Source organism: Marmota flaviventris, chromosome 14, assembly GCF_047511675.1.
Source record: "Marmota flaviventris isolate mMarFla1 chromosome 14, mMarFla1.hap1, whole genome shotgun sequence".
NCBI lineage: Eukaryota > Metazoa > Chordata > Mammalia > Rodentia > Sciuridae > Marmota > Marmota flaviventris.
Window position 1 is genome coordinate 23,752,558 of NC_092511.1, and position 25,503 is coordinate 23,778,060.

Consider the following 25,503-nt stretch of genomic DNA (forward strand, 5'->3'; position numbering starts at 1 on the left):
GAGGGATGGAGTACCAATATCCCCTTCAAGGGCATGGCCCCAGCAACCTAACTTTCTCCCACTAGGCCTCGCCTTTTAAAGGTCCTAATACCCACAAATAGTTCCACCGCCTGGTGCCTTTAACACATGGACCTTTTGGGAACATTTGAAGGCCAAACTATAGCAGTCTTGTTCCATAACATTTTTATTTCCTGGAAAGTAAATTACCTACCCATTAAGCAGTTACTTTCCATTTCTTCCTCCCCTACCCTCTGGCTGTCATCGGTCTGCTTTCTGTCTCCATGGATTTACCAATTCTAGATATTTTATATAAACAGAATTGCATGGTACGAGACCTCTTGTAACTAGCTCCTTTCACGAGCTTAATGTTTTCAAGGTTCATCTATGTTGAGGCCTGGATCAGCACTTTGTTCTTTGTTATGTCTAAATAGTTATTCCCTTGCATGTATACACCACAATCTCTTTATCCATTCATCTGTTGACTGCTATTTGGATTGTTTCCACTTTTGGCTCCTGTGAGTAGCGATGCTGTGAATGTACATTCATTCATAATATATTCATTCACGTGTTTGCATAAGCAGCTCTTTTCATTCTTTTGGGTGTAGACCTAAAGGTGGAATTTCTGGGTCAAATGGTCACTCTAATCTTTTGAGAAACGCCCAAACTGCTTTCTACGGCAGCCAAATCATTTTATATTCCTGCCAGCAATGTAGGAAAGTTGCAATTTCTCCACGTCCTTGAAAGTATAATTTTTCTGCTTTTTTTTTTTTAAAAAAAAAGTTTAGAATTTTAAAAAATCATAGCCATCCTAGTGAAGCCTATCTCATTGTAGTTTTAATTTGCATTTTTCTAATGATGCATGATGTTCAGCATCTTTTCCTGTGCTTGTTGGCCACTTGTATATCTTCTTTGGAGAAGTGTCTATTTAATTCTGCCTATTTTTAAGTTGAGTTGTTTGACTTTTTTTGATTTTGAGTTTTAAGAGCTCTTTATATATTCTGGATATTAAATCGTTATTAGATATTTCATTTGCATATTTCTTTGCCATTCTGTAGACTGCCTTTTTATGTTCTTAATACTGTCCTTTGATGCACAAAAGCTTTTAGTTTGTTTTTTGCAGTACTGGGGATTTGACCCAGGGCCTCCCATATCCTAGCAAACATCCTAACATTGAGACACATCCCCAGCCCTTCCATTTTTTATTTAGAGACAGGGTCTTGCTAAGTTGCTCAGGCTGGCCTCAGACTTGCCGATATGGTGTGAGGTAGGGGTTCATAACTCACTCTTGATTCCTGATCTCAAGCCCACTTAGCTAGGGTTTCAACCCATTGTAGCCTGCTAACAGTTGATGATGCCTGCTCTACTGAGTTTCTTGTGCGTTCCCTGTTAGTCTGGGACACCCTTCTACCTTCTGTCAGCTCTCAGGTTGTTTGCGTGAACTACTTCTTGCCCTGGATTAAAATCTCTAGATGGGACTTCTTTTCAGCCAACCAGCTAGGTTTGCTTCTCCAGTTCCAGTCTTCTCCCTGTCATAGGTCTAACCCAGACCCTTTCTGTCTCCTGAGACTGAGCTGTCCTGCTACTCTGCCAGGCCACTCCAGAAGTATCTTGTGACAAAAATTGGTTTTGTCAGTAAAGTTCAATTGCTAAGGCATGGACTCTAGAACTGGGTACCAAATCTCAGCTCTGCTACTTACTATATGCATCACTAAAAGGAGAAGTTTAATCTTTTTGTGCCTCAGTTGCCCAATATGTAAAATGGGTAAAATTGTTACACCTATCTCATGGGGCTGGAGCGTCAATAATGTGAGTTAAAAATACAAATAAAGGGCTCAGAAGAGTGGCTGGGACATGGTAAATGTTCCATAAGTCTTGGTTCTTATTAACAATATCTAAAAAATAAGACACTGGTCCTTGGAAAAGACATCATAACTAGAAAAAACAATTCAGCATGGATGAGCTCCTCATTTTGCTAGGTCCAGGGTTGGGAGGAGGACGGCCTACCAGATCAAGGACAGCAATAAATTTACTCTTGCCACTGGCCATCTGCAAGCAACTAGGCATCATCAAGGAAGGAGAGGAGAAGAGCACAGGGCCCTAAACCAATCTTGCTGGTTGCAAAATTCTATTGGTTCCTCCCAGGTTACATGAATATGCAAATTCAGTCGCATGATACCTGTGATTTAATGAGAGGCAGAAAGCAGGAATCTTGTTTTACTTAACAGCCCCCCCTCCCCCTTGATTTGCCTGCTGTAGAGTTCTGGGGGAATCTTTTTGTCGGTTGATGTTAATTACCTGCAGGGTTGTGTCCTGGGGCCAGAATTACAAAGATCCCCCACAAGTCAGGTTCCCCCAGAGTCAGGGTGGCCTATAAAGAAGCCTGGGAGGAGGACCCCTCCCTGCCACCACCCCTGCGGCAGTGTCCTTTTTAGAGTTGCAGATGATTCATTCCTAGGAGGGAGGTTAGCCACCCGGATTTATTGTCTGTCTGAATAGGCTCTGTGCAGCAAGACCAAAATAAAGGGGCAAAAATAGAGCTGTCTCAGCAAAATCTGCTGAATGAGAATTAACAAGAAAATCTTGTAACTAATGATCAGAAATTAAAATGTGCTCAGGAGCTGCGGTGTTTAACTGAACATCAGGGCTGCAGGGTGATCCTGCGCAGGATAATGAAACTTGAAACGGCTCACACTCCGATTGCTATGGGGACCAAGGCTAGACTGTTCACAAGCTTGAGGAGGTGGGGGGCTGGCTCCCCAACAACCTGGGGAACCAACAACTTGGAAGAGACTTCTCTCCCCACCCAACCCTCCGTTTCTCTCATCAAAGACGCCTTACTTTTCTAGAGCACCTCAGCGCTTACGTTCTACATCTCATTAGATTTCCAAGAGGGGCAGGTCAAATAGCCTACCCCTACCTAATTCCATTTCACAGAGATAACACTTGAGGGCAGAGAGGCTGTTCCTGTAAGTGGTGGGGCTTGACCTAGGATTCTGGTTTCCAAACTATTGGAATTCCTAAATAAGGAAAACCTTGTAAACAAATAAGTAATCTCTAATTTTTCTGTAAACCTAGATTTTCATGTATTGTGTACTTAAAGAGCTGTGTACTGCAGCACGCTGGCAAATATTGGAGTTTGAAACGCAGAAGTATGGCTGCTTTGTATATTTCCAAGGCTAAAAATAGCTTTCATTAGAACAAAAGTCAAATATTTTCTTGCTTGCCTAACTCTAAAAGCACTTAACAAGTTTTGCAAAATAACTGGGACCTGGGGCCGCATTGAACAGTATTTTTAGTCTCCAAGCAAATGTTACAGAAAGCTGTGGGGATGACAGAGAGGGGTGTGGAAGGAAATAAGCCTGCAGCCTGGCCCTCCTGCTCGCCTTTCCATCAACTCTGTGGCCACTGAATCATTAGCATCACGACTTGCCATACTCACCTGCCAGAATAACGGTCACCAGCAAGGAAGGAGCATGCTAGCGGGTCTCCACCGCTCTCCCTGGCTAAGTGGGGAGACACAGCATGATTTGATTTGAATTTCATTTGCAGATGTCTCCCTGCGAGGAGATTGCTCCTCCTGGAGGGGAGAGCTGCATTATTTCTTGTCAGGGTAGTGGCAGGAGCATACTGAGAAAAGAAACCTGTCCTGAGACCGGAATGCCACTCTTCCTCCTGGCCCCTAAAGATCTTGATTGAGATCTCAAGAAAATCATTCTCCTCTGGACCTCATTTTCCACATCTTTAAAATGGGGATAATCATGCCTCCCTCAAAGGGTTGTTGAATAGTCCCAAAAATATATGTAAATAAGTTTACATGTGGTGCTTCTGCTACAGTAGGAAATCAGTAGAGCCGTGTATGACTATCAGTTGGAACAGCAATAGTAGTATCTGTGTTGTAATAGCAGAAGGTGTTTGATATTTCCTGGATTTGACTTCCTTTTCTCTATGAATATGCAAAAATACTCTTCCACTGAAAGTCCTACTGACATCTATGGCAGTGAGAAACCTCCCTGAGATGAGGTCCCAAGTCCTCACTTCCTTCTTGGTGCTCCTCATCTGCATTTCTCATTGGGCCAAGCATTGCACCGCCCAGTAGCATCTTCCCACTTACTGGACCTGAGGCCCAGGCAGCATCAGGATGGTCCAGGCAGATTAGGCAGGAAATCAGGACTTGGAAGGATGGTGGGTGAAGGGTCAGGATATGAGCCTTGGCAAGGACAGGTAAGTCCATAAAGCCAGCCTGAGATTGGAAGGTCAGTGTGAGGACAGAGAATTTAAGGTGAGGGGACTACAGGTGAGTGATGATGCAGAGTCCAAATTCTGGGGTTTAGGCTCTGTCCAGTCAGGTCAGTGGAATGTCAGAGGTTCAACTGGGCAGGTAGTTGGCACCAGGGACATATGGCTTAGGATATCAGCCCTAGGTTCAGGCATTAGGCATGGAGGCCTAGCAGGTCACCAGAATCATGTAAAGAGGTTTTTTGGGTTTTTTTTTTTTTTGTCTTTCAAAATACAGATTCCCAGATTTTAGCCACTGAGATTCTGAGAGTGTAAATCAGAAGGGACTATGGAATCTCCTCTGCAGGTGCACATGCATAGCAGGTGATGGCCAAGGAAGGCCTCATAATGGCAGTGGCCATGAGACTCCGAGATGCAATAAAGGTGTACCAAGAGGGCACTCCTCACGGCACACGACTATGATAAAATAAACACTTTGTGAAGAGAAAGTTGAAGAAGGGCAAATGCCACCTTGAAGCTCAAGAAACCAAGGTCAAGTAATATCAAAAGAAACAGGAAGATAAGACATCTTCTATGAAAGGGCCATGTGGAAATCTAGTTGCAAAGGCTCTAGGTCTCTTTTCGGATGCCCTGAATCAGATTTGCCCCCTCTAACAGACCTGCGAAGAATGGCACAGAGTGTGAGGGCGCAGTTCAGTCGGTGTGGACTGGTGAGGATCGGAACTGGGCTCCCTGTTGTATCCATCCCTTTCCCCATGGTATCCTCCCCTGTTATGGAATTGGGGGCTCTAAGCTAAGACCCAGGCCCTGAGAGGCTAGGGCTGAGGGAAGGACTATTGGGAGGACCAGGGTCAAGGACTTTGTGTTATCCATTGTAATTATTTCTTCTCCTTCATAAAAAAAATGTGCTTGCTGAAGCATGGTCGCCTTAGCCATCTTCTCCAGCCTTGCGTCCAGAAAGGCCATTCTGGAATAAGTCTCCAGGCAGAAAACTGATCAACTGTTCTCTCAAGAAACCAAAGAGACCAAGAGCAAACCCCTACCAGAAGGGAAAGTTGGGATCCTCCTAGTGAAAAGACAGGTCGCCCTTGACCACACTGTGGTTCAGCTCACCAGATGGTGCACTCTGCCTGAGAACACCAAATCTCTAGCTGTTTCACTGATTCATTCAGATACACTCACTGGCCACCACAGGTAACTGGAGATTTAAGAAAATCTTCCAAATGGAGAGACAGAGAACAAAGCAAACAAACAAATCCAAAAAGAACTAGAGAATTTCATAAGGGTGCACAAAGGGGAAAGAAGCCATCTAATAATCAAAGAACTAGTATGAGAAAAAACTCTAGAAATGTAGGGTAGAAGGGTTTCCAAATTGAAATTTAGAGATTGGAGGAGGGAATTCCTATGATGTTTGCTATGTAACATGCACAGAAAGCAATGAATGATATTGAAGAATCTGAACAGGGAGCCCCTGAGTGACATTCTTAAGAGAAAGGAAAGGGTGATTTGTTTGAGATTATAAAAAATATTATTATGACATGTTGGGAAATTTGGAGAAAAGTGTGAGAGATTCTCAGAAAAATGGGGAAGTGAAAAAAAATGAACTTGAGGCAATTATTAATTCCAAGAAAAACAAAAGGTTGTACAAGAAAGAAGATTGGTCAAGATTCACTGTTTGGTTCATGTAAATGGTGATTATTGATTTTTCTAAAACTTATTTCTAAATATGCCACAGGCATAAAAGGAGAGGAATGTGGGTAGTGGTGCGGAAAAACTAAGTCCTTATTTACACTGGCACGAAGTCAATAGAAATGTCTAAAAATGATATTTCAAAAAATAGTATAATTTAAAAATTATAGACATCGATGCTAGGGGAAAGATCTACAAGTGGAAGAATGTTTGTCCCTGGAGAAGGTAGTGGGTTTGGAATGGGGGCTTTACTTTGAACAATGATTGATTGCTTTGATAGCAATCAGAATTTGAGCTTCTTAAAGAGACACAAACAGCTGGTCAGCCTTTTAGTGGGCTGTATCTACTTTTTTTTTCTATCACATCGGCCAAGTCATTACCATCTCAGAACCTCAGCTTTTCTTCTCATGAGTGGAAAAGGCAATTTTTAAAATGTGTTACCTTTTAAGCTTCTTGAGTTACACTATGTTTAATACTGTTCTCATGTTTTTCTTGATTAAAGATTTTTAGAGGTGAAACTTATTTGAAGAAAAGAAAAGCCTACAGGGGCCTGGGATCTGGAGCTAAGAGAGTTCCAGCCCTTTCTGCCCACCGTTTTTCTGTGCGTCCTTGGACAAGTCACTCTGCTGCTCTGAGCTCCGTGTCCTGTCCTATGGATCCAAGATATCACCATTTTGCTTCCAGGGCAGTTATAGGCACATCCTGAGGATCTCAACTCACTGTAGCTCTTTACACCTGACTACCTGCATGGAGTGGGCACCTACTAAGTAGTGACTCTATTTGAGCAAATTAAGAATAATTTCTAAAGATGTTTTAAAATGGAAGCAAATGGATGCTGATTTGAGCATAGGCCTGTCTAGAAGCTGGGGCTGGACTCCAGAAACACTCTTTTCAAAGTTCTGTTCATGATCAGTATTCTAGGCTTTTCTTTCATTCTTGCCATAGAAATACAGAATTCAAGGCAATGCATAGAATTGGACTTTGTAATCAGAAAGAACTGGTAGAGAAAAGACCAAGAGAACCAAACCTGATTTCACAGGACCGGCTTGCTTGACAATAGAGACCTTCCAGCAGGTGCAGGGATCTAGTCTTTGGCTCATGGTCTGCAAATTGTAGCTTCAGGTTCTGGAATTTGAATCCCTCTCTGTGGTTGGAGCATGTCGGTCAGCCATACTCCGGAGATGACTCAGTCTGGATGTCCTGAAGCCAGCTGTGGCAGAGGAGGACAGCCAGTGGTCATCCCTCTGGACTCCTGGCATATAGCTCTGCCATTCCTATGTGTCAACCTGCTGTGGGGATGGGCGTGGAACCCTGTGGGCAGGGAACTCCCCTCGATCCTAGTCCCTCAAGGAGCTTCCGAGTGTCTGAGCACTCAGCAGAGGCTGCCTGAGAACTACTCAGAGCTTGCTGGAAGATTGCTTGGTAGTTGGAATGAACTAAGGGCTCTTAGGTGCTGTCCAAGTTCAAGGGCCTATTCTGGTCAGAGAAGTGATCTTGGCTTGGCTGATTAGATGAGGGAGCAGATTAATCCAGGCAATCTGCTCTGGCTACTTGGGGCATCTCAGTTCAACACACACCCTTTGAGAGCCAGACCCTGCCAGGTGCTGATCGACAACTGGGTGCTTCTGTGCCACCCTTGGAAGGTGACAATACAAACAGGAACCTCAGAGCACTCAGAAGCTCCTTGAGGGACTAGGATCCGAGGGGAGTTCCCACTGCCCACAGGGTTCTATGCTCCCCACCCGTCAGTGCTAAATCCCACTTTATTCTTCAAGTTTATCTCAGGTGTAATAAGATACAGTGGGATGAGATCCTCAGCCTGTGCCTGTAACTGCCCTGGAAGCAAAGTAGTGACATCTCTGATCCATAGAAGGCCACTCTCCACATTCCATCTTCCATGTGGTATACGTGCACACTCACAGGAGCAAGGAGTCAGACCTAGAAAGGACATGCAGGTAATGAAGTGTTAAGATAGGCCATGCAGAGGATGCTGTGGGAAGACAGGATGTGGAGACACAAAACATTCCATGAGGACACGTGTTTCCCTGGGGACAAAGGGGACACCTAGCTTCGTGTACCTCTCCTGCTCAGTTCCTCGAGGGGAGTTCAGTCTTCTTTGGTACCATGCTCTTCCCCAGCCTCAAAACAGTCCACTGTTCATAAAGAGAATGCTTCACTGATAATAGTGAGAATTAAACCAGGGCCTCAAAGATGGCACAGAGAAGCAAATGTGGGCTTCTCTGAGTGAAACTGCACGGCCTCTTCCACTTTCCCTGTCAGTCTCACAACACTCCTGCAGCCATCCGGTTCTCTGCAAACTTTCCCTTCTCCTCTGCATCCTCTGAATCCAAGTGGCCTGTTGTAGTGGTGATGTTGCCAGGCACACCCCACCCCCATCTTACATAAAACCCATTTCTCTCGCTGTTGCTCGTTGTCCTTGAAGGCAAGGATTGGCGGCCAGGTCCTGGCATAGTGCTATCATATAACAGGTGCCTACTAAATATTTATTGCTTAGTGATTTACATATACATTTGGGGGTTGAATTGCCATGCACTTTGGAGGCATGACCACTGAGGTGAGGCACCTGCTGTGCTATTTATCACTTGGGCAACCTTGACCAGTTATTTAACTTCTCCAAGACTCAAGTTCCTCATCTGTAAAATTGTGATGCTAATACCTACCCTGTAGGGATGCTGTTTGCATTAAATAAAATAGTGAATGGAAAGCACATTCACATCATTTGGGCACATCTTAATAGCTCACTACACACTTCCGGTCCCTCCCCTGCCTAACAAATGGCAGATGGGAGAATAAATCTGAGGATCAGCGTGGCGAACCGGTTGTTGAAGATAGCGAATGACTCAGTTTAAAAATCAGCCCATTGGTGAGTTTGACCCAAGAGATTTCAACTGCATTTCTAGTATTTTCTTTCTGTTGAGAGCACAAGTATTTATTATTCTATCCTTCCTGAGAGAAGCAATGGCACCTTGTAGCAATGGATCCAGAATCTGGGGGAGGGTTTCTTGGATTTGGATAGCACTTCTACTACAAGTTGCATGGTTCTAATCTTCCTGGCCCTCAAGGGACTCCCTCATCATTTGATCAAAGGAGGAGCCATTAGTGGGTTGCCACTGTTAACATGGCGCTTTATCAGAGCTTGCTCTCAGCACAATGCTGGGTACAGAAGAAGCGCTGCACACGTGGTTATTATATATTACTATTTCCCTGTGTACTCATAATGTTTTATAATTAAAAAATTGAGCCCGATTATCAGATAGACAGATGACTGAAAGGCAGGTACTATGAAGGCATTTGCCCAATCAGCTGGGTATGAAGGCCCTTCTCCAACCACACTGCAGGGCCTCTTCTCTGCAGCTCACAGCCACCACCCTGGTGTCTCATAACCACCGTCTGTTTTCCACCCTGACAGACAGGGACAGGAACTATTTCAGGCCTTGTAGAATTTTTGGAGGCTTTAACATGCCCCGGCTTCACACCCTGTCACTCTCTGAGACTCTGGACAACATTGTTCCCTTTCTCAAAACCTTTAATGGCTCATAACTACATACCTGTTCCAAATCCTCTGCCTGGTGTCCACGGGCCCCTTTCTGACCTTTCCTGACTCCCAGGTTGACCTGTCTGTTCCCTGAGACAGGGCCATCCCCCTGCTCTGAGACTTTACTCAGGCTCTTCCTGTCATCTGGGGTGAGTCCTCACTTGAAATCCCACTTTATACTTCAAGTTCATCTCAGGGGGCTTCCTTTCTTCCTGTGTGCCTCAGAGCACTTTCTCTGAAACTCTTCCCTGATGCAAAATTTTACCTGAGCCTCTGCGGTCCTTCTCGTTCTTTCCCTTTGCTCAGTACTGAGTGTCCTATAAAAAGCAGACGCTTTTTTATGGCATTTGCAGGTGTTGGTGAGATGGCTCAGACTCCACCCCCCTGAGCAGGTGACCCCTATGGGGAGCAGGTGGAGGCCCAGGGCACGAGGTGCCAGCTCCAGCCCGGCAATCATGCAGATGCCAGGCTGGAGAGGAGCCATGAGAGGCAGCACTCAGGGCTGAGCTCATGAGTCAGAAGTCCCTAACGAGGTGGGAAGCAGAGCTGCAGATGCTCCCTGGGTGTCGTGAGGCCTGGTCTGCGGAGCTGTTCTCTGCTTGTCTTCTGCCCTCCTACACCATGGTGCTCTCCATGGTGCTGATAGTTCACAGGGCTCAGCAGAGGTGGAGGCCTGACCCATGTGCACAGGTGGGGAAGGAACAGGCAGGCTGGGGAAGCACCAGGCGGGAAACGGCAGAGACCTGCACCCAACCAGTAACCACAGGGACATCATTTGCCCCACTGGCCCTCTCTGCTCTTTTCTGTTTTCTTCTCTCTCACATCTGAGATTTCTCCAGGACCCATTCCACAGGCAATCCCACAGGGAAGTCTCTGCCTAGTCTGACCTTTCAGGGACTTCTAAGGATTGAGGGGTACAGTTGATGGATCCCCCAAATTTGTATGTTGAAATCCCAACCCCCAATGTGACGGCATTGGGATGGGATTAGGTGGTAAGGATGGAGTTCTCGTGAGAGGGATTAGCATCCTTATGGAAGTGACCCCAGAGGGCTCTCTCATCCTTTTCTGCAAAATGAGGCCACAGAGAGAAGGTGGCCATTTATTTGTTTTTAATTTTTATTTTAAAAATGTATTTATTTATTTTAATTAGGTATATATGATAGCAGAATGCATTTTGATTCATTGTACACAAATGCAGCACAACTTTTCATTTCTCTGGTTTTACATGATGTAGCATCACACCATATGTGCAGTCATACATGTACCTAGGGAAATAATGTCCATCTCATTCCACCATCTTTCCTGACACCATACCTACTCCCCTTTGCCCAACAAAAGTTCTTCCATTTTTCCCATGCCTCCCCCTCCATTATGGATCAGCATCCACTTATCAGAGAGAACATTTGGCCTTTGGTTTTGGGGGATTGGCTTACTTCGCTTAGCATGATATTCTCCAACTCCATTCATTCACCTGCAAATGCCATAATTTTATTTTCTTTTAATGCTGAGTAATATTCCATTGTGTATACATACCACAGTTTCTTTATCCATTCATCTATTGAAGGGCATCTAGGTTGCTTCCACAGTTTAACTATTGTGAATTGAGCTGCTATAAACATTGATGTGGCAGCGTTACTATAGTAGGCTGATTTTAAGTCCTTTGGGTATAGACCAAGGAGTGGGATAGCTGGGTCAAATGGTGGTTCCATTCCCAGTTTTCTGAGAAATCTCCATACTGCTTTCCATAGTGGTTGCACCAATTTGCAGTTCCACCATAAATGTATGAGTGTCTTTTCCCCCAAATCCTTGCCAACACTTTGCTTTATTGTTGTCTGTTTTCTTGATAACTGCCATTTTGACTGGCATGAGATGAAATCTTCAGAGCAGTTTTGATTTGCATTTCTTTAATTACTAGAGATGTTGAACATTTTTTCATATATTTGTTGATTGATTGTATAACTTCTTCTGGAGTCTATTCAGCTCCTTAGCCCATTTATTGATTGAGTTTTTTTTTGATGTTTTGAATTCTTTATATATCCTGGAGATTAGTGCTCTATCTAATATGCGTGTGGCAAAAATTTGCTCCCAAAATGTAAGCTCTCTCTTTACCTCATTGATTGTTTCTTTTGCTGAGAAGAAGCTTTGTTGTTTGAATCCAATTCCATTTATTGATTCTTGATTTTATTTCTTGAGCTTTAGGAATCTTGTTAAGGAAGTCGGGGCCTAACCCAACGTGATGAAGATTTGGGCCTACTTTTTCCTCTATTAGGTGCAGGGTCTCTGGTCTAATTGTAATCTGCAGGGACACTACAAGATTATAGTGTAGAAACTGTAATACCTCAGATCCGCACTGCAAGAAAGGAAGACTGAGGTGGGCATTTATAAGCTAGGAAGTGGAGTCTCATCAGACACCAGAACTGCTGACACCTTGATTTTGGATCCCCAGCCTCCAGAACTGAGAAATAACAAGTGTCTGCTATTTTAAATACCCAGTCTTTATTTTATAGCACCCCAATGGACTAAAACTAGGGATCACTTTCCATACTCACATGCCCTGGCCTCTGCTCCAGTGCCTAAGGTTTAATCTTCTTGATAAGCCACGAGGATGACAGGCATGTGGAGAACCTTGTATGTGCCTCATTCTGTGCAGGGACCTCATTCCAGCCATTTCATTTAATCTCACAATAAAATTATGGGCCAGGTATGATTGTTGATTTCTTTACTGAGGAAATAACTGACTTCAGAGAGGTTAAGTAGTTTGCCCCTAGCACACAGCTAAGAGCTAGAGGAGCTGGGATTCGAATCTGCATTACTCAAGAGCAGAGGAACTGATCACTGTGCTTTAGAGGACCAAGTTGGTCTAAGAAAAGAAGAGATGAGGCTGCAGGAAAGGCTTTTTTTTTTCTGTAAGTCAGGGTGGGAGAGATTTGAATGCTGTTCAGGAGATGGAGAGAAGCTAGGTAGAGGGGGAGGTATACCTGAAGATGGAGAAGGGAAGAAGGGAGTCACAGGGAACCTTGGAGAAAGAACGGGGACCTCATTCCACATGGCCTCAACCTCCTCCATTGTCAGAAAAGTTATTTTCAGTAACAGTCTGGGGAGAAATTTGGGGGCTGGGTGGAATGAAGGCGTCCAGTCTCTGCTATGGGATAGACCTGGGGCATCTCCTTGAGCCGAAGGGCATGTCTGCAGAGCACAATAAAAGGCCTGGCTGAGCTCTGTCACCTCCCTGCAACTGTACACCTCTGTGCAATTAACGAGAACAGGTTTTGGAAAGAGCTCTGTCCCTTTGTTGACTCCTAGTTTGCCTCTGTCTGTCAGATCACCCATAGTCACACTGCAGGATGGACGAAGGCAGTGACCTGCTTTCTCTTCTCCATACCAGGGAAGACCCACTGGAGATGCAGCTGTCTTCCAGGGAAAGGAGAGCAGGGTGCCTGCCCACACCCCATTTGCTCCCCCTGCCCCACCCATGCAGCCCTTCACCCCAGCTGCGTGGCGGGCTGTGCTCTTGGAGGCTGGAATTTCTTAGAAAGGCATCCACTGGACCATCTCCAGGTACGCTCCTGGCTCCTCACTGCATCTGGACAGTGAGTTATTGCAGCCTGTTATCTTCCGCAGCAGGTGGAGGCATCCTGGGCTGCTGCTTCCTGCAGAGCGAAGCCAGGTAATATTTACTGGCTCAAGTGAGTAAGGGAACCAGCCCTGACACAGCACAGAGAATGCGTCTCTCACCCACAGGTTTTTTTTTCCCCTTCTTTCTTTCTTCATTATGTTTGTAATTTTGTTTTATTATTTCCCATTGGAAAGCTGTGAAATGAAAATGATGCAATCTACTGCTGAGAAATAATGTCGTGCTCGGGTCCTTTTCCAATAAGCCCCGAGGTTTGCACGCTGACGGCTTCATTAAATTAGTCGGCTCCATGGCAAATGGAAAAATGCTCAGAGCTCTGGAGTTGGCTAATCTGAGTTGGGCTGCCAGAGACCATAGCCCACGAGGGAGCTCAGACGTTCAGCTCTGCACGGCAGGACAAATAGGCTTCCGCCTGACACATGGGACGTTCAGAGGCCACTACGTGTGCACAGCTGCTAGACCTCCCCTATGGCCTTCAGACCCTCACTGCACTCTGGTGTGCAGTCGCTGTCCCATGTGCTTTAGGGAATGGACAGACTAGGACAGGACAGGGGGTCAACCAGATGGACCATGGGAACAAGGCAAGGCAAACCTGTTTCCAGGACTCAGGCTGCCAGGCGCAGGTGGATGTGCCTGAGATTCTCATAGATGAAACAAAGGGCTCTGCCCACCTTCCATCACCATCCCCCTGACCGCAGTTTATGAGAACAAATTCTCTCTGGCCTGCTCTACTGTAGTATTAAAGATTTCCATTACTGACAGTTCTTTCCAGTTAGCATTCTCAGTATTAAACTCCGTCGTTAGGAAGTAAAATATGCATGATCTCTAAATCTATGTGTACTATAACAAGATTTTATTGTTATAAATTTGTCTTCTTGGTCTTCCATTTCTGCCTTGGCTGTCTTTTTAAAACTCTAAAGTCTGATAACTAGCCAGGAGGTAATTAGGAAGTGGTACTAAAGAATCACAGGCTTATTCTCTCACTCATTCACAGAAATTTATTGAGTGTCTACAGTAAGAAATGATCCCACAGCCAGTGGGAAAGAGTGGTGACAGCTAATTATGGCACCAAGGAATTCTGATCTGGGCTGACACAGGAAGCCCGCCCCCCAAACACATAAATATTGGATAAAACAATTTGAAATCACAGCTGCATTTGAAAGGGAGAACGGAGAGATATCAGATTCCGAAATCAAATGGGAATTCAGTGAGAGTGGGGCGTGGGAGCTGAGGGAAATCAAAGCAATAACATGTCACCAAGGCTGGGGCTTTCATCCAAGCAGAGGCAGACAGGAGGAGATCCAGAGCCTCATGGGTGGCAGAGGCCGAACACAGGACCTTCCATAAAGCTGGGGGGGAAGGGCTAGATAAGCCCATCAACCAGCTGGGTGAGTGGAGATGCCATGGAGCAGGACTAACATTTGGGGTGGAAAGAGCAATGTGTGAATGGTCACACTCCCAGCTGGTGCCAGGCATAGGCAGGTCCTAATTCTCATCACTCAATGTAAAAACCACCAAGAGAAGTCAATGTACAAAAGGGCCTGAACTCAGTCCAACTGGACCCTACAGAGGCAAGCTTAGCCCTCCCTTGAGAAATGTCTCCAGAACCAGGGTGCCTGGGAAGCCCAGAGGAGAAAGTCCCATTGAAGATGAGCTCAAAGAGAGAAATTACAAAGCACCATGGAAACCAACTGCCAGGAGCATTAAGCTCAGATTCAACATGGCACCAGGCTCAAACACCCACGCGGAGCCCAGATTCACCTGAAATCTCCCATTTCTCCCCAGTCACTGAACACCATCATGCCCCAACTATAATCCAGACACCAGACAGTACACAAAGCCTCTGCCTTTTTCTCCTATTTCCTGAGAACACAGTTGACCTTTGGTATATATGGGGAGTGGGTTCCAGTACACCCCCCAACTCATGGATCCCGAATCCACAGATGCCCAAGGCCTGTCTATAAAGGGGTGTAATATTTGTGCTTAACCTGTGCACTTTCTTACTTTCTCCCACATACTTGAAATCCCCTGTGGATTACTTAAAATACCTTGTGCAATGTAAACACTATGTCAATAATTTTTGTAGTATTATTTAGGGAATAACAACAGAGGAAAAGCCCATACATGTTCAGTACAGGTGATTTTTTTTCCCTGCATATTTTCAATTTGCAGTTGGTAGAATCCATGGATACAGAACCCATGGATGTGGAAGGCAGACTGTAGACACACACACTCTGGTAACAGGTATAAATTCCTTCTCATTTACTATGCACGTCACATTCAGATACTCAGAAAGAAGTTCATATTATTCCCAAAGGCAGATGTGATCTAGGAGGGGCTTCTGCGACCTCCTCACCTGCCAGTGTGGTGAGACTGCTGTAGAGGGGTGACTCTCCAAGCATGGTTTGGGGTCCAAATCTTGTGGACCCTAAAGATCCTGAGTAGAGGTCTTTTTTGTCCTGAAAAGTTTCGTGTCATTTAACAAACTTTCTTAGATAGCTACGGGTGGTCAACTAAGTGAGTTAATCCAGGCTACTAAAGTTTGGCATTCAAGTTCAATGATCAGAGAGTAAGCTGAGGACTCTAATCCAGCACCCACCAGGGGATCTGGTGGCCCGTAAGGCATGGCCACAGCCTGGGTTGTTGCAGGCTGCTGTCCTATAGGTATTGTTAGCTTTGTCTTGAGTTGGTAGAGGTTTGGAGCTGTTGTTCTGTTTGCTTTGACATCACATATTAATGTGTGAGACTGTAGTAGAATTATAATGTTATTCTATCCCAGTTACTTAGGGGAAAGGTGACTGGCAAATGGCCTATCCCTTTTCTTCTCTGCAAACTGGTTTATGCTTTATAGGCACAAAGTTTATGCAGCCTACAGAATGTCTTCTATAGATGGCTTTACCTCTCCATGGTCTCCTCTCTTTTTCCCAGTATGGCGTGAAATAGCCCCCAAAGCAGAGCCACATCCTAACTAGAGAAGGTGGTGGGAAGATTGCATAGCAAACGCAACCACCAGAGGAGGTTCTGGGTCTGTACACTTCCACTCTTGCCTTTCCCAGTCCACAGTAGTCTGCAGCAATGGGTTTTATAATGAGCTCCAACAATTTTCCTTTACTGAAGGCCTTTCTGGATGAGGGGGATAGACACCTGCTTAGAATTTAATAGTCACTGTGGTGGGCGGATTCTAAATGGCTCCCCACAATCATCCCTGCTGGCATTCACTCTCCTGAGTAATCCTCTCTGCTTGTGTATGGGCTGCAGCTGGTGACTGCTTCTGTCGAGTAGAATATGGCAAAAGGGATGGGCGGTAACTTGTGAGATTTGCTTTTAAGAGCCTCTGACTCCTGTTTCGTGCGTACTCTGCCTTCTTGGCCTGCTTGCTTTGGAGAAGCGAGCTGCTAGCTGGAGAAGCCCTTGCAACAACTGAGGTCAGCCACTGGCCAACAACCTGCAAGGAACCAAATCTGCCAACAATTACGGCGTGAGCTGAGGACAGATCTGGCCCCAGGTGAGCTGACTGCAGCCCCAGGTGAGCTGACTGCAGCCCCAGCCAAGACCTCCACCACAACTTTGTAAGACCCTCTGAAAGACAGGACCCAGGTAAGCTGTACCTGGATTCTTGATGCATAGAAACAGAAAATCAATGTGTGTTGCTTTAAGCTGCTAAGTTATGGGGTCATTAGTTATGCAGCAGTAGATAACAAAGACAGTTACTAAAGAGCATGTGGTGAACTTACCTTGGCAGAGGATGGACAGGAAACTTAAACAATATGGGCTGCTTCTCTCTTTAGCCCTAGTTGAAAAGAAGGGGCAACCGGACAACCAACTTGTGGAGCACACCAGGGATGGGGAGATTTATTAGAGTAAGACCCTCCTATGCTGATGGCCACAGAGACAGTGTTTTAACCAGGGAGGGGCCATCAGAATTGGCCAGAGACCTACAAAGCAGGAATGTTGGGCCTCCAAATTAGACAAATTTCCTCAGTGAGTCAGGTATGTATCTTCAGTAAAAACCACTGATCTGGCCCTACTTCCCCATGTGACATAAGAGGAAATGATGGGCCAAAGAAGGGATGTGTCTTTTGGGGATCATATAGCTAGTTGGTGGCAACCTAGGATAAAGGCGCAGGTCTCCCACCTCCCTTGTCTTCTTCATCCACTCTTCCACCAGATGCCCTCCCACTGCCCACCTTCAAAGGAGAAATCAGCTTATCCCTTGGCCAGTGGGAGAAGGAAAAGCATTAGGTACTTAAGGACAATTTCTAAGGTTATTTATTTCTCCTGAAAACCACCTCCATCCTTCATCTCTCAACTTAGTCCTGGCCCGGTGACAAGAAAGACTTTCCTCCCTGGTCTCCATGGGTGCCTCTTTGGAACACAGAGGGAACAACAAACATTTCCCATTAGGTCTGGGTCTCCAGGGACCAATCCGGGGAAGATATGGCCAGGACTGGAACTTCACAACATTGAGAACACATGGGATTGTCACTGAGCCTGTTGGCTTGTGATCTTTTCCTCCATCCTCCCTGAGACAGCTGCTCCTGTCCTGGGGGGGCTTTGCTCCACCTCCAGTTCAGGGCGTCTGGTGCAGTCAGTGGCTCTTCAAAGCCTGGTTTCCAGTCTGTTCTGGCCTGGGCAAGCACCAGCCCTGGCCCAAGCTGGATCTGCCCAGGGTCCTCAGGAGCTCGCCATGTCCCAGTGCTGGCTCATGAGTGAGGACTCACATGGGTTGACCACAACCTCCTTGCCATCTTCAGAACTGTCCCCGAACACATCAGTGTCTAAGCAGAGGTGGGATGCTACGTGCTCGATGCGGGAGCCCGTCTTGGTCCATTGCTAGAGAGGAGGAGAAAGGATGAGCTGGGTTTCTCTGGCTAAGGCCCCAGGTCCTATCAATAACATCAGAGTTCCAGGTTTAATCAGAAAGGTTGCTACCATGTGTCTAGGGTCAGCCAGAGACTTGATTTCATGGTCTCATGGAAGAATGAAACTGTAACTAATTGCTCTGCCAGGTATTGTTGTTGGTTTTCTTCTTCTTTTCTTTTCTTTTTTTAAAAATAGATTAAAAAAAGTTAAAGGCAAAATCAATATGTTTGCTAGGAAAACTCATTAGGAGGCAATAACTTTCCAAGCAATAGGCCAGAAAATATGAAGTGAGTTAGTCATAGGAGCAATCAAAGCAGCCATCCACACCGGGTACCTGCGTGGCTGTGAAGAAGTGCGAGCCAATATGTGTGGGCTTGGCATGGGCAGTTGGGGTCACAGGTGTTCATAAGCCAACAGACCAGGGGGGTCAAAGCAGCATTGCTGTTGGCACCTTGGAGAGGATCCCAAGCAACATCCTTCCTCCCTCTCCGCCCTTCCTTCTCCAACAGTTCCTCTGTCTTCCTGCCCCTGAGATTTAGTCCTATCCAGATCATCACATTATGGAAGGCAGCCATGCCCCAGGGACCTGCTGAGCCCTTACCTGTCTGGCATCTCCATTCTTGCAAAGCACAAGAACCACCGGGGCACCAGGGAACAAGGTAACGACTGAGAGGCACAGCTCCTCCTGGATGATCTGCTGGGTGTACGTGTAGGCCCACACCTACGGGGGAGACCGGGAATGTGCACTCAGGATGGAGGAAGTCACCGCTCACGGGATACCACTGTGCCCACCTGAGAGAATCAGTACAGCTGGGTGAGAAGTGCCAGGGGCCCAGCAGGCACTGACCATCAACAAGGTCACCTTGGAAAATACTACGCAAGGGAGGTCATGCCTCCACCACAAGTCGCTGTCCCCATATCCCATGAAGCAGCCTGGGCCTGGCATGCAGGCAGCTTCTAGAGTCACTGAACTATTCTGGGCTTTGGGCAAGAGATTGAACAGCACTCGAACCGAGCTGTGTGGTGTCCAGAGTCTGTTTGGACATAATGTCCCAGACATTGAGTCTGTTCCCCTCTCTTGACATTTCACACAGCACCCCCTCGCTCTCTTTAGAATGTGCTCTCTTCTTTGAAGACAGCCCAAACCTGGAAGCTGAGGTTGAGACATCAAACTATTTGAAGAGAATGAATATACTCCAACACGGTAGAGTAGGCAGTTTGGCTGCTGAACTCCTTCAGGGAAAGAAGCTTTGGCACTGGGCTGACAAGCAGAGACGATGGCGTAAGGAACGGGCCCTCTGTGAGGTCAGCACGGGGAATGGTTCTCATGCATACTCCCTCCAAAGTGCCAGAGACCACAGAGAAACTGCTGCTCAGGAAGCCTGACATGCTCTCCAGGCCTCATGCCGGGGAGAGCAAGTGCACCATGAAGAGGCTTTCCCAGGTCCTGGTACCCTGGCCTTCACCATGGGGCAGAGATGTTGACTCCAGACCACCCCCCTACCCAACCCCCACCCTGGGGAAGCTGCAGAGGACCCTGTCAAAGTTGTATTCTTGCCAACTAGTTGGCCCTACGCCTCTGGACCAGGCCATTCATAGCCTACCTTTCTGTGGCCTGAGAATGAAAAAAGGGTCCCTTCACAGGCCAGCATCCTGCTGTCAACCAAGTGTGCCCTAAGAACATGGCATTCATCTGCCTTTCTTTCTGCACCTCCCCCACCCGCTCCTAGACCCAGATCCTCCCCCCTGGGCCTGCTGGACACTCTCAGGACTGTGTGGGACCTGCCTTGCTCCTCCTCTTCTCCCACAGGCTCAGGCCCTTCTGCTGTCCTGTCTGCACAGCTCATCTTCACCTGGTTTGGCCCTACCTGCTGGACGGTGACCACTGCCTTTCCTGATCTAGAACCATCCCTAGCCCATTAACCTCTCAATGGGGCCACCAGCCACTATCCCTAGAGAAGGCTCCTGCCTGAGGATTCTTTTGTCCCATTTCATACTACTGGTGCTGGGAGACCTACCTAGACCAGAGATGAGCTAGAGATGAGCTAGAGATGAGCCAAGATCATCCCCGAGTTGATGTTTTTTTGCAGCCTGGTGATGGGTACATGGGGAGAACCCATCTTTATTCCATTGACTTCTATATCTACATATGTTTGAAATTTTATGTAATAAAAAGTCACAAAATGTATTCCTTGGGGCATATCAAGAAGCTCTGTGGCCTTGAGAACATCATCATTGCACACAAGCCATTTGCCTTCCTCCAGGATAAGCTGAAAGGGGAAGGAAGTCTGCACAGAGTGGTGCGATGACCTTGAAGTGGCTGATGATGGCTAACATTTATCGAGCACTTTTTATGTGCCAGACACAGTTCTAAGAGCTTTACATGGATTGACTAGTTTAATCTCCATAAGGATCCTATTAAGTAGATATTATCATTATCCCCAGTTTACAGATGATGAAACCAAGGCTCAGAGAGGTTGTTTAAGGTCACATACTGGCAGTGGCCCCCACACCAGGGGGGGCCAACTGCTCTGCCATTGCTGAGGTTGACTAAGTCCTGGCTGATTCTGCAACTCCTGTAGACAAGTTTAGTCATGGGAGAAGATGCCTGTCTCTGAGTCCTCTTTGAGGTTACAAGTATTAAAGCCATAGATCAATTTCACCTTGACAGGACAAAATTGGAGATAGCAAGAGATCTTTTCTTTATTTACAAAGAGACTCTTCTCTGTGGCCAATTCCCAGTGACAGTATAGTAAACAGGCAATAGTCATACCCCCACGTCAGGGTCTGGGTTGGGCAGGCCAGAGAGTCTACCCCTCTCTGCCGTTTATGGGAACTGAGGATGAACAGGGGCCTCTGCTCTATGGATTCCACAGCAGGCCACAGGGGACACATGCAGCATGGGCTTCCAGCCTGTGTTCTCCCTTCCCTTCCCACCTGTAGCCTCCATATCCAAGCATGGCTACTCCGCTACGTAGCTCCCCTTGGGGTCTAAGAGTGTGTATTAGTGACAAAGTCTACCTCAGAGGACAAACTAAGGCATGAGATCCTCACAGGTCCTGAAATCAGGTTGAGGCCACCGGGCAGGGGATTCTGCAATCCTGGATATCTGGAGTGTGGCCTACAAGGGGAACCCTGCATATGAGCCCAGAATATTCCTTGGCCTATGGGGAGGAGAGAAGAGAGCCTAAGGCCCAGATCTACAAGCAGGCTGCCAGGGAACTATTTGTCCAGGCCTAGGACAACCACCCTCAAATTTAGATTTCTGCCATTCTCTGGAAATGAGGCTGAACAGTCACGGATGAGGACAGAGGATGAGGTTTGCTCCTCTGGTCCATTACCTGCCCATATAGTCTGTAGGAAAGCACGAATTAGCATTTAAAAAATAAATCCTGTCATTATCTCCTGACCACCACAATATAATGACACTGTGTTTTTTTGTGATAAAAGCATTAACAGATTAAACACAAAAACATAAAATTATACCAGTTTCTGAAATCTCATTTTGGCATTTCTTTGTGAATGTCCTAGGGGCCTGGGAGTGCTGGGGATGGGTTCTCCTGACGTCTGAGGCTCCCAGTTCACAAATGCCTTTGGGAAGGAATAGCCAGATGGCACACGCCTGGGGTAGGGTCTGAGGAAGTCACCTAAAGATCCCCAAGAGAGTGTGTGAGGGGGAGCAGACGTGGCAGGAAGCCCTTCCACAAGTGGGCTTTCCATTACTTGGTCCATTCCTGGGATTTCATTCAGCCTCATGATCTCCCAGGAGAGGGCTGACCTCTGGCCACATGTTCAGGAGGAGGGGAGACAGGAGCAGGTGTGGTAGGGAAGCAGGGAGAGGTGTTCTGAGGCCCACCCTGCACCCATCAGCGTTTCCAAAAGGGCCAGGGATGAATGAATTTGTTAAACAAACCCTGATTGAGAAATGGACTTCAGGGAGGCAAAAAAAGTCATCCAGGCTGGTCTGGCCTCGACTGACAAGTGCTGGGCCCTCTGAGGCTGATGGCTCCATCTGGGGACTGGCAAAAACACTGCCCATGGTTGATGTCCCTCTCCACCCCCAGTGTATACACTCACAGCTGACCCCAGGGAAGGCTATCCAGAGGCTGTCCCAGAGGCTGGTGTGGGGACCGGCCAGCCAGGGGCCAAAAAAGAGGGCCTACTGCTGTCCCTCCACCCCCTGTACCGGTCCTGAGGAGGGAGACTGACCACCTGTGCTCAGGGCATGTCTCTGAGACACCCAGGGCTGGTGGGGTCAGGGAGTGGCCTGGTGCTGGGGGCAGGCAGTGCCTTCTCTCTCCAGCAAGCACCCTTCTGGTCACAACTGAAAGCCGGGACGGGAATCCAAGGGGTTACAGCGCCCAGCCTGGGGCTCACTGTCTTGCCCTGGCTGGAGAAGCAGAGAGGAAAGATTTTTCTTAAAAGGTTAAGAGAGGCGGGGGTGAAGATGAGACCAGGAAGAGGGTCTGGTCTTGGAATGGTCCAGGGCTCCCTCCTCTAATAGGCAGGGGGAATCAGCGGAGAGCAGTGGAGAGAGTTTGTCTCCCATCCTCACCCAGGGGACATATGGCAGTGTTTGGAGACATTCTTTAATTATTATGATTGGGTACTACTGGCATCTGGTGGGCGGGACTAGGGATGCTGTTAAACATCCTCTGATGCACAGAAGAGTCCTCACAACAAGGAGCAAACCCTTTCTGATGCGATGCCGTGGTGCTGAGGCTGAGAACCCCCCCAGCCTAGTCTTCAGGCTTGCACTCTGCAGGCGGCAGGCCTGTATCGCACCCCTGCTGTGGCAGCATTCATGTTCAACTTGGGTAGAATAAGCCTTGCTTACCCCATCTGTCGAGTGGGGATGAAAACAGGACACAGCCATGCAAGGGGGTGATGGAGGACTAAATGAGGTGATTCCTGGTGAGCCCTTGGCCCAGAGCCTGGCTCTGGCTTAGAGTAAGTGCTTCATAAGTTGGATTTCCATGCCACAGGGGGAGAAGTGTTGGATGAAGTAAGAGAAATATGAACCAATGCAGGGAAGTTAGGTGGCAGTGTTTTTAGTAAGGAAGGAGCCCACGTCATGTACTGATGATGGTGAGTTCCATGTTCAAAAATGCTTCTGAGCAGGCGCGGTGGTGCACATCTATAATCCCAGAAGTTTGGGAGGCTGAGACAGGAGGATCACGAGTTCAAAGCCAGCCTCAGCAATGATGAGGCACTAAGCAACTCAGTGAGACCCTGTCTCTAAATAAAATACAAAATAAGGGTTGGGGATGTGGCTCAGTGGTTGAGTGCCCCTGAGTTCGATCCCCAGTACAGAAAAAAAAAAAAAAAGAAAGAAAGAAAATGATTCTGAGCTGGGACCACTAAACTACTAAGAAGAAAAAATAAGCACAAGACTGCGTTGCTGGTCATGCTGTGATTAGAGAGCCAGCGTGACTCCTGTCTGAAAAGGATTCTCTCAGGACCAGGCCCACTTCTAGGTGTTTCACATTCATGGTCTATTCAATCCTCATAAGACGGGAAGAAGCTACCATTTTAGGGAAGTTGGTACTGAGGATCAAAGAGGCCAGTTGCTGGTGGGATCAGGGAGTGGCCTGGGTAATACCAGGAGCAGATCCTGGAGCTGAATCTTCACACAAGCCCTCCTCAGTGAGATGGGACCTGAATTGACAGTACCCAGGGCCACCAGTGGGCTTCCAGCCTCGTTTGTCATACCAGGCAACTCGTTAGTCCACGAAACATATCCTTAGAGCTCTCTCACACAGAATGAATGAGCCTGGGTTCAACAAAACTTTTAATTCAAACTCCTAGGTGCTGGATCTCTGAAGGATCAGCCACAGTGACAACAGCCCCAATGCACCAACTGTCCAGGCGGGGTCCCTTCATCACGTGTACAAACATGGGCCTCAGCCCCACCCTGGTGGAGGGCCCTGCCCAGAGGCACAGGGTGACCTGGCAGGCCTCACACATTCTCCTCTTTCAATTGGGACCTACACTGGACTCACATTTGGGATCTTTTCTTTTCTTCCGGCTCATCCTGTTCTCTTCTCCACATTGCAAGAGTATAGATGGATGCGGGATTAAAACCGCTGCACATTTTGTGTTACGTCATAGAATTGGGTTTTGGGGTGACTGTGGGTCTGGAATCCTGGCTCACTTGCTCCATAACATTGTGAGCTTGGGTGAGCTACTCCGCTCTCTACCTGAGTGACTTCAAATGCAAAATGAAGATACTCCCAGTCACTATGGCAGAAGGTCACTCTATGGAATGAATGGGTTAACACACGTGTTCCCAGGATGGCGCTTTCCATTTAGGAAACTGCTCTGCTAACAGTGACTGGGAGAAGGAAGAGCGATGGCCCTTCACATCTGACTTTGGAAAGTGCTCAGGTGAGGTGCTGGTGTGGGGCTCGTGAGGGGCTCTTCCCAAAGTTGTGCCAAGAAAGCACCAGAAGGAAGGTAGCACAGGCAGGGAGGTAACAGGCTGGCAGCTTGTCACACTGGAGGGTGCAGACCCAGGTGGGCATAGCTCTGGGGAGAGCTTTTGTCTTCGCCCACCCCAGGGCTTCCAGCTGCCTACCTGTGTGCTCCACAGGCCAGGAGCCTATTGGCTGGGGGCACAGGGGAAGGAGCACATTGAAATTTCTAGTTTATGTTTTCCTCATTCTTTAAATTCTTTTAAATTCTACCTTTCACAGATGTTTTTGTAGAGAATTCAGTAAAGCCAAGAGGAAACTTGTTAACCTGAAGACTTGTTGGGCTTCACAGGTTTTCAAAGGCTTGATGTATTTCTCTCGCATCTCCCACAGGACCTGGGTTCACTGGCACCTTTGATACACATGTGGGTTCAACATTTTGCTCCCAAAGTTGACAAACCAGCAAGAAGGCAGGTGAGGCAGAGTGAGGCGTGGAGGTGGGGGTGAGCAGGTATGTGCGCCAACCCACTGCTGGAAGACAAAACAGCCCAGTGCTCAGGGCTCAGCCCACCTGGAGAGTGAGTGACAGCTGGATGTGGAACTCAGAGCTCCTGGTCCCCACTCTCCTCATAGTCCTGGGTTTCAGAATCCCCTGCCCAGTGCCTCCCTCCTGATTTCAGGACCAGTGTGGATCTCATGTCTGTGTTCATCCTCCCAGTGGACTGTGTCCCCAGCACATACCTCTAGGCCAAGAACAACCTTTAGGGAGGTGTGACTATGTTTATATACGGAGGCTGAGAGCTTGCAGTGCAAGGCAGACCCAGGGTTAGGAAGAAAGTGTGCGTCCCTGGGGGCCTGGAGTGGAATCTGAGGCGCAAAGGCTCCATTCACCCTCTTGCCCCAGGACCTTGCCCCAGTCTGGGAAGGGTCTACTCTCTGGCCTGCCCACCCCAGACCCTGACATAGGATTATGTTTGTTGCCTATTTAGAAGTTCAATCAATGGAAATTGGCCACAGAGAAGACTCTTTGTGGATAAAAAAAGAATCTCTTGCTATCTCCAACTCTCTCCTGTCAAGGTGGAACTGATCTATGACTTTAATATACACAATCT

The 25,503-nt window shown here is 47.2% G+C and overlaps 1 protein-coding gene across 1 annotated transcript in view; it reads right to left on the reverse strand.

The window, feature by feature from the left end:
* Positions 1 to 17,442: 17,442 nt before the first annotated feature.
* Positions 17,443 to 25,503, reverse strand: part of Galnt14 (polypeptide N-acetylgalactosaminyltransferase 14) — a 213,558-nt gene continuing 205,497 nt past the window's right edge. The window contains exons 14-15 of the mRNA XM_027933464.2: positions 18,580 to 18,699; positions 17,443 to 17,948 (exon numbers count right to left, since the gene is read on the reverse strand). Coding sequence (XP_027789265.1) covers positions 17,790 to 17,948; positions 18,580 to 18,699 — 279 coding nt within the window. The 3' untranslated portion in view covers positions 17,443 to 17,789. The remainder of the gene's footprint in view (positions 17,949 to 18,579; positions 18,700 to 25,503) is intronic.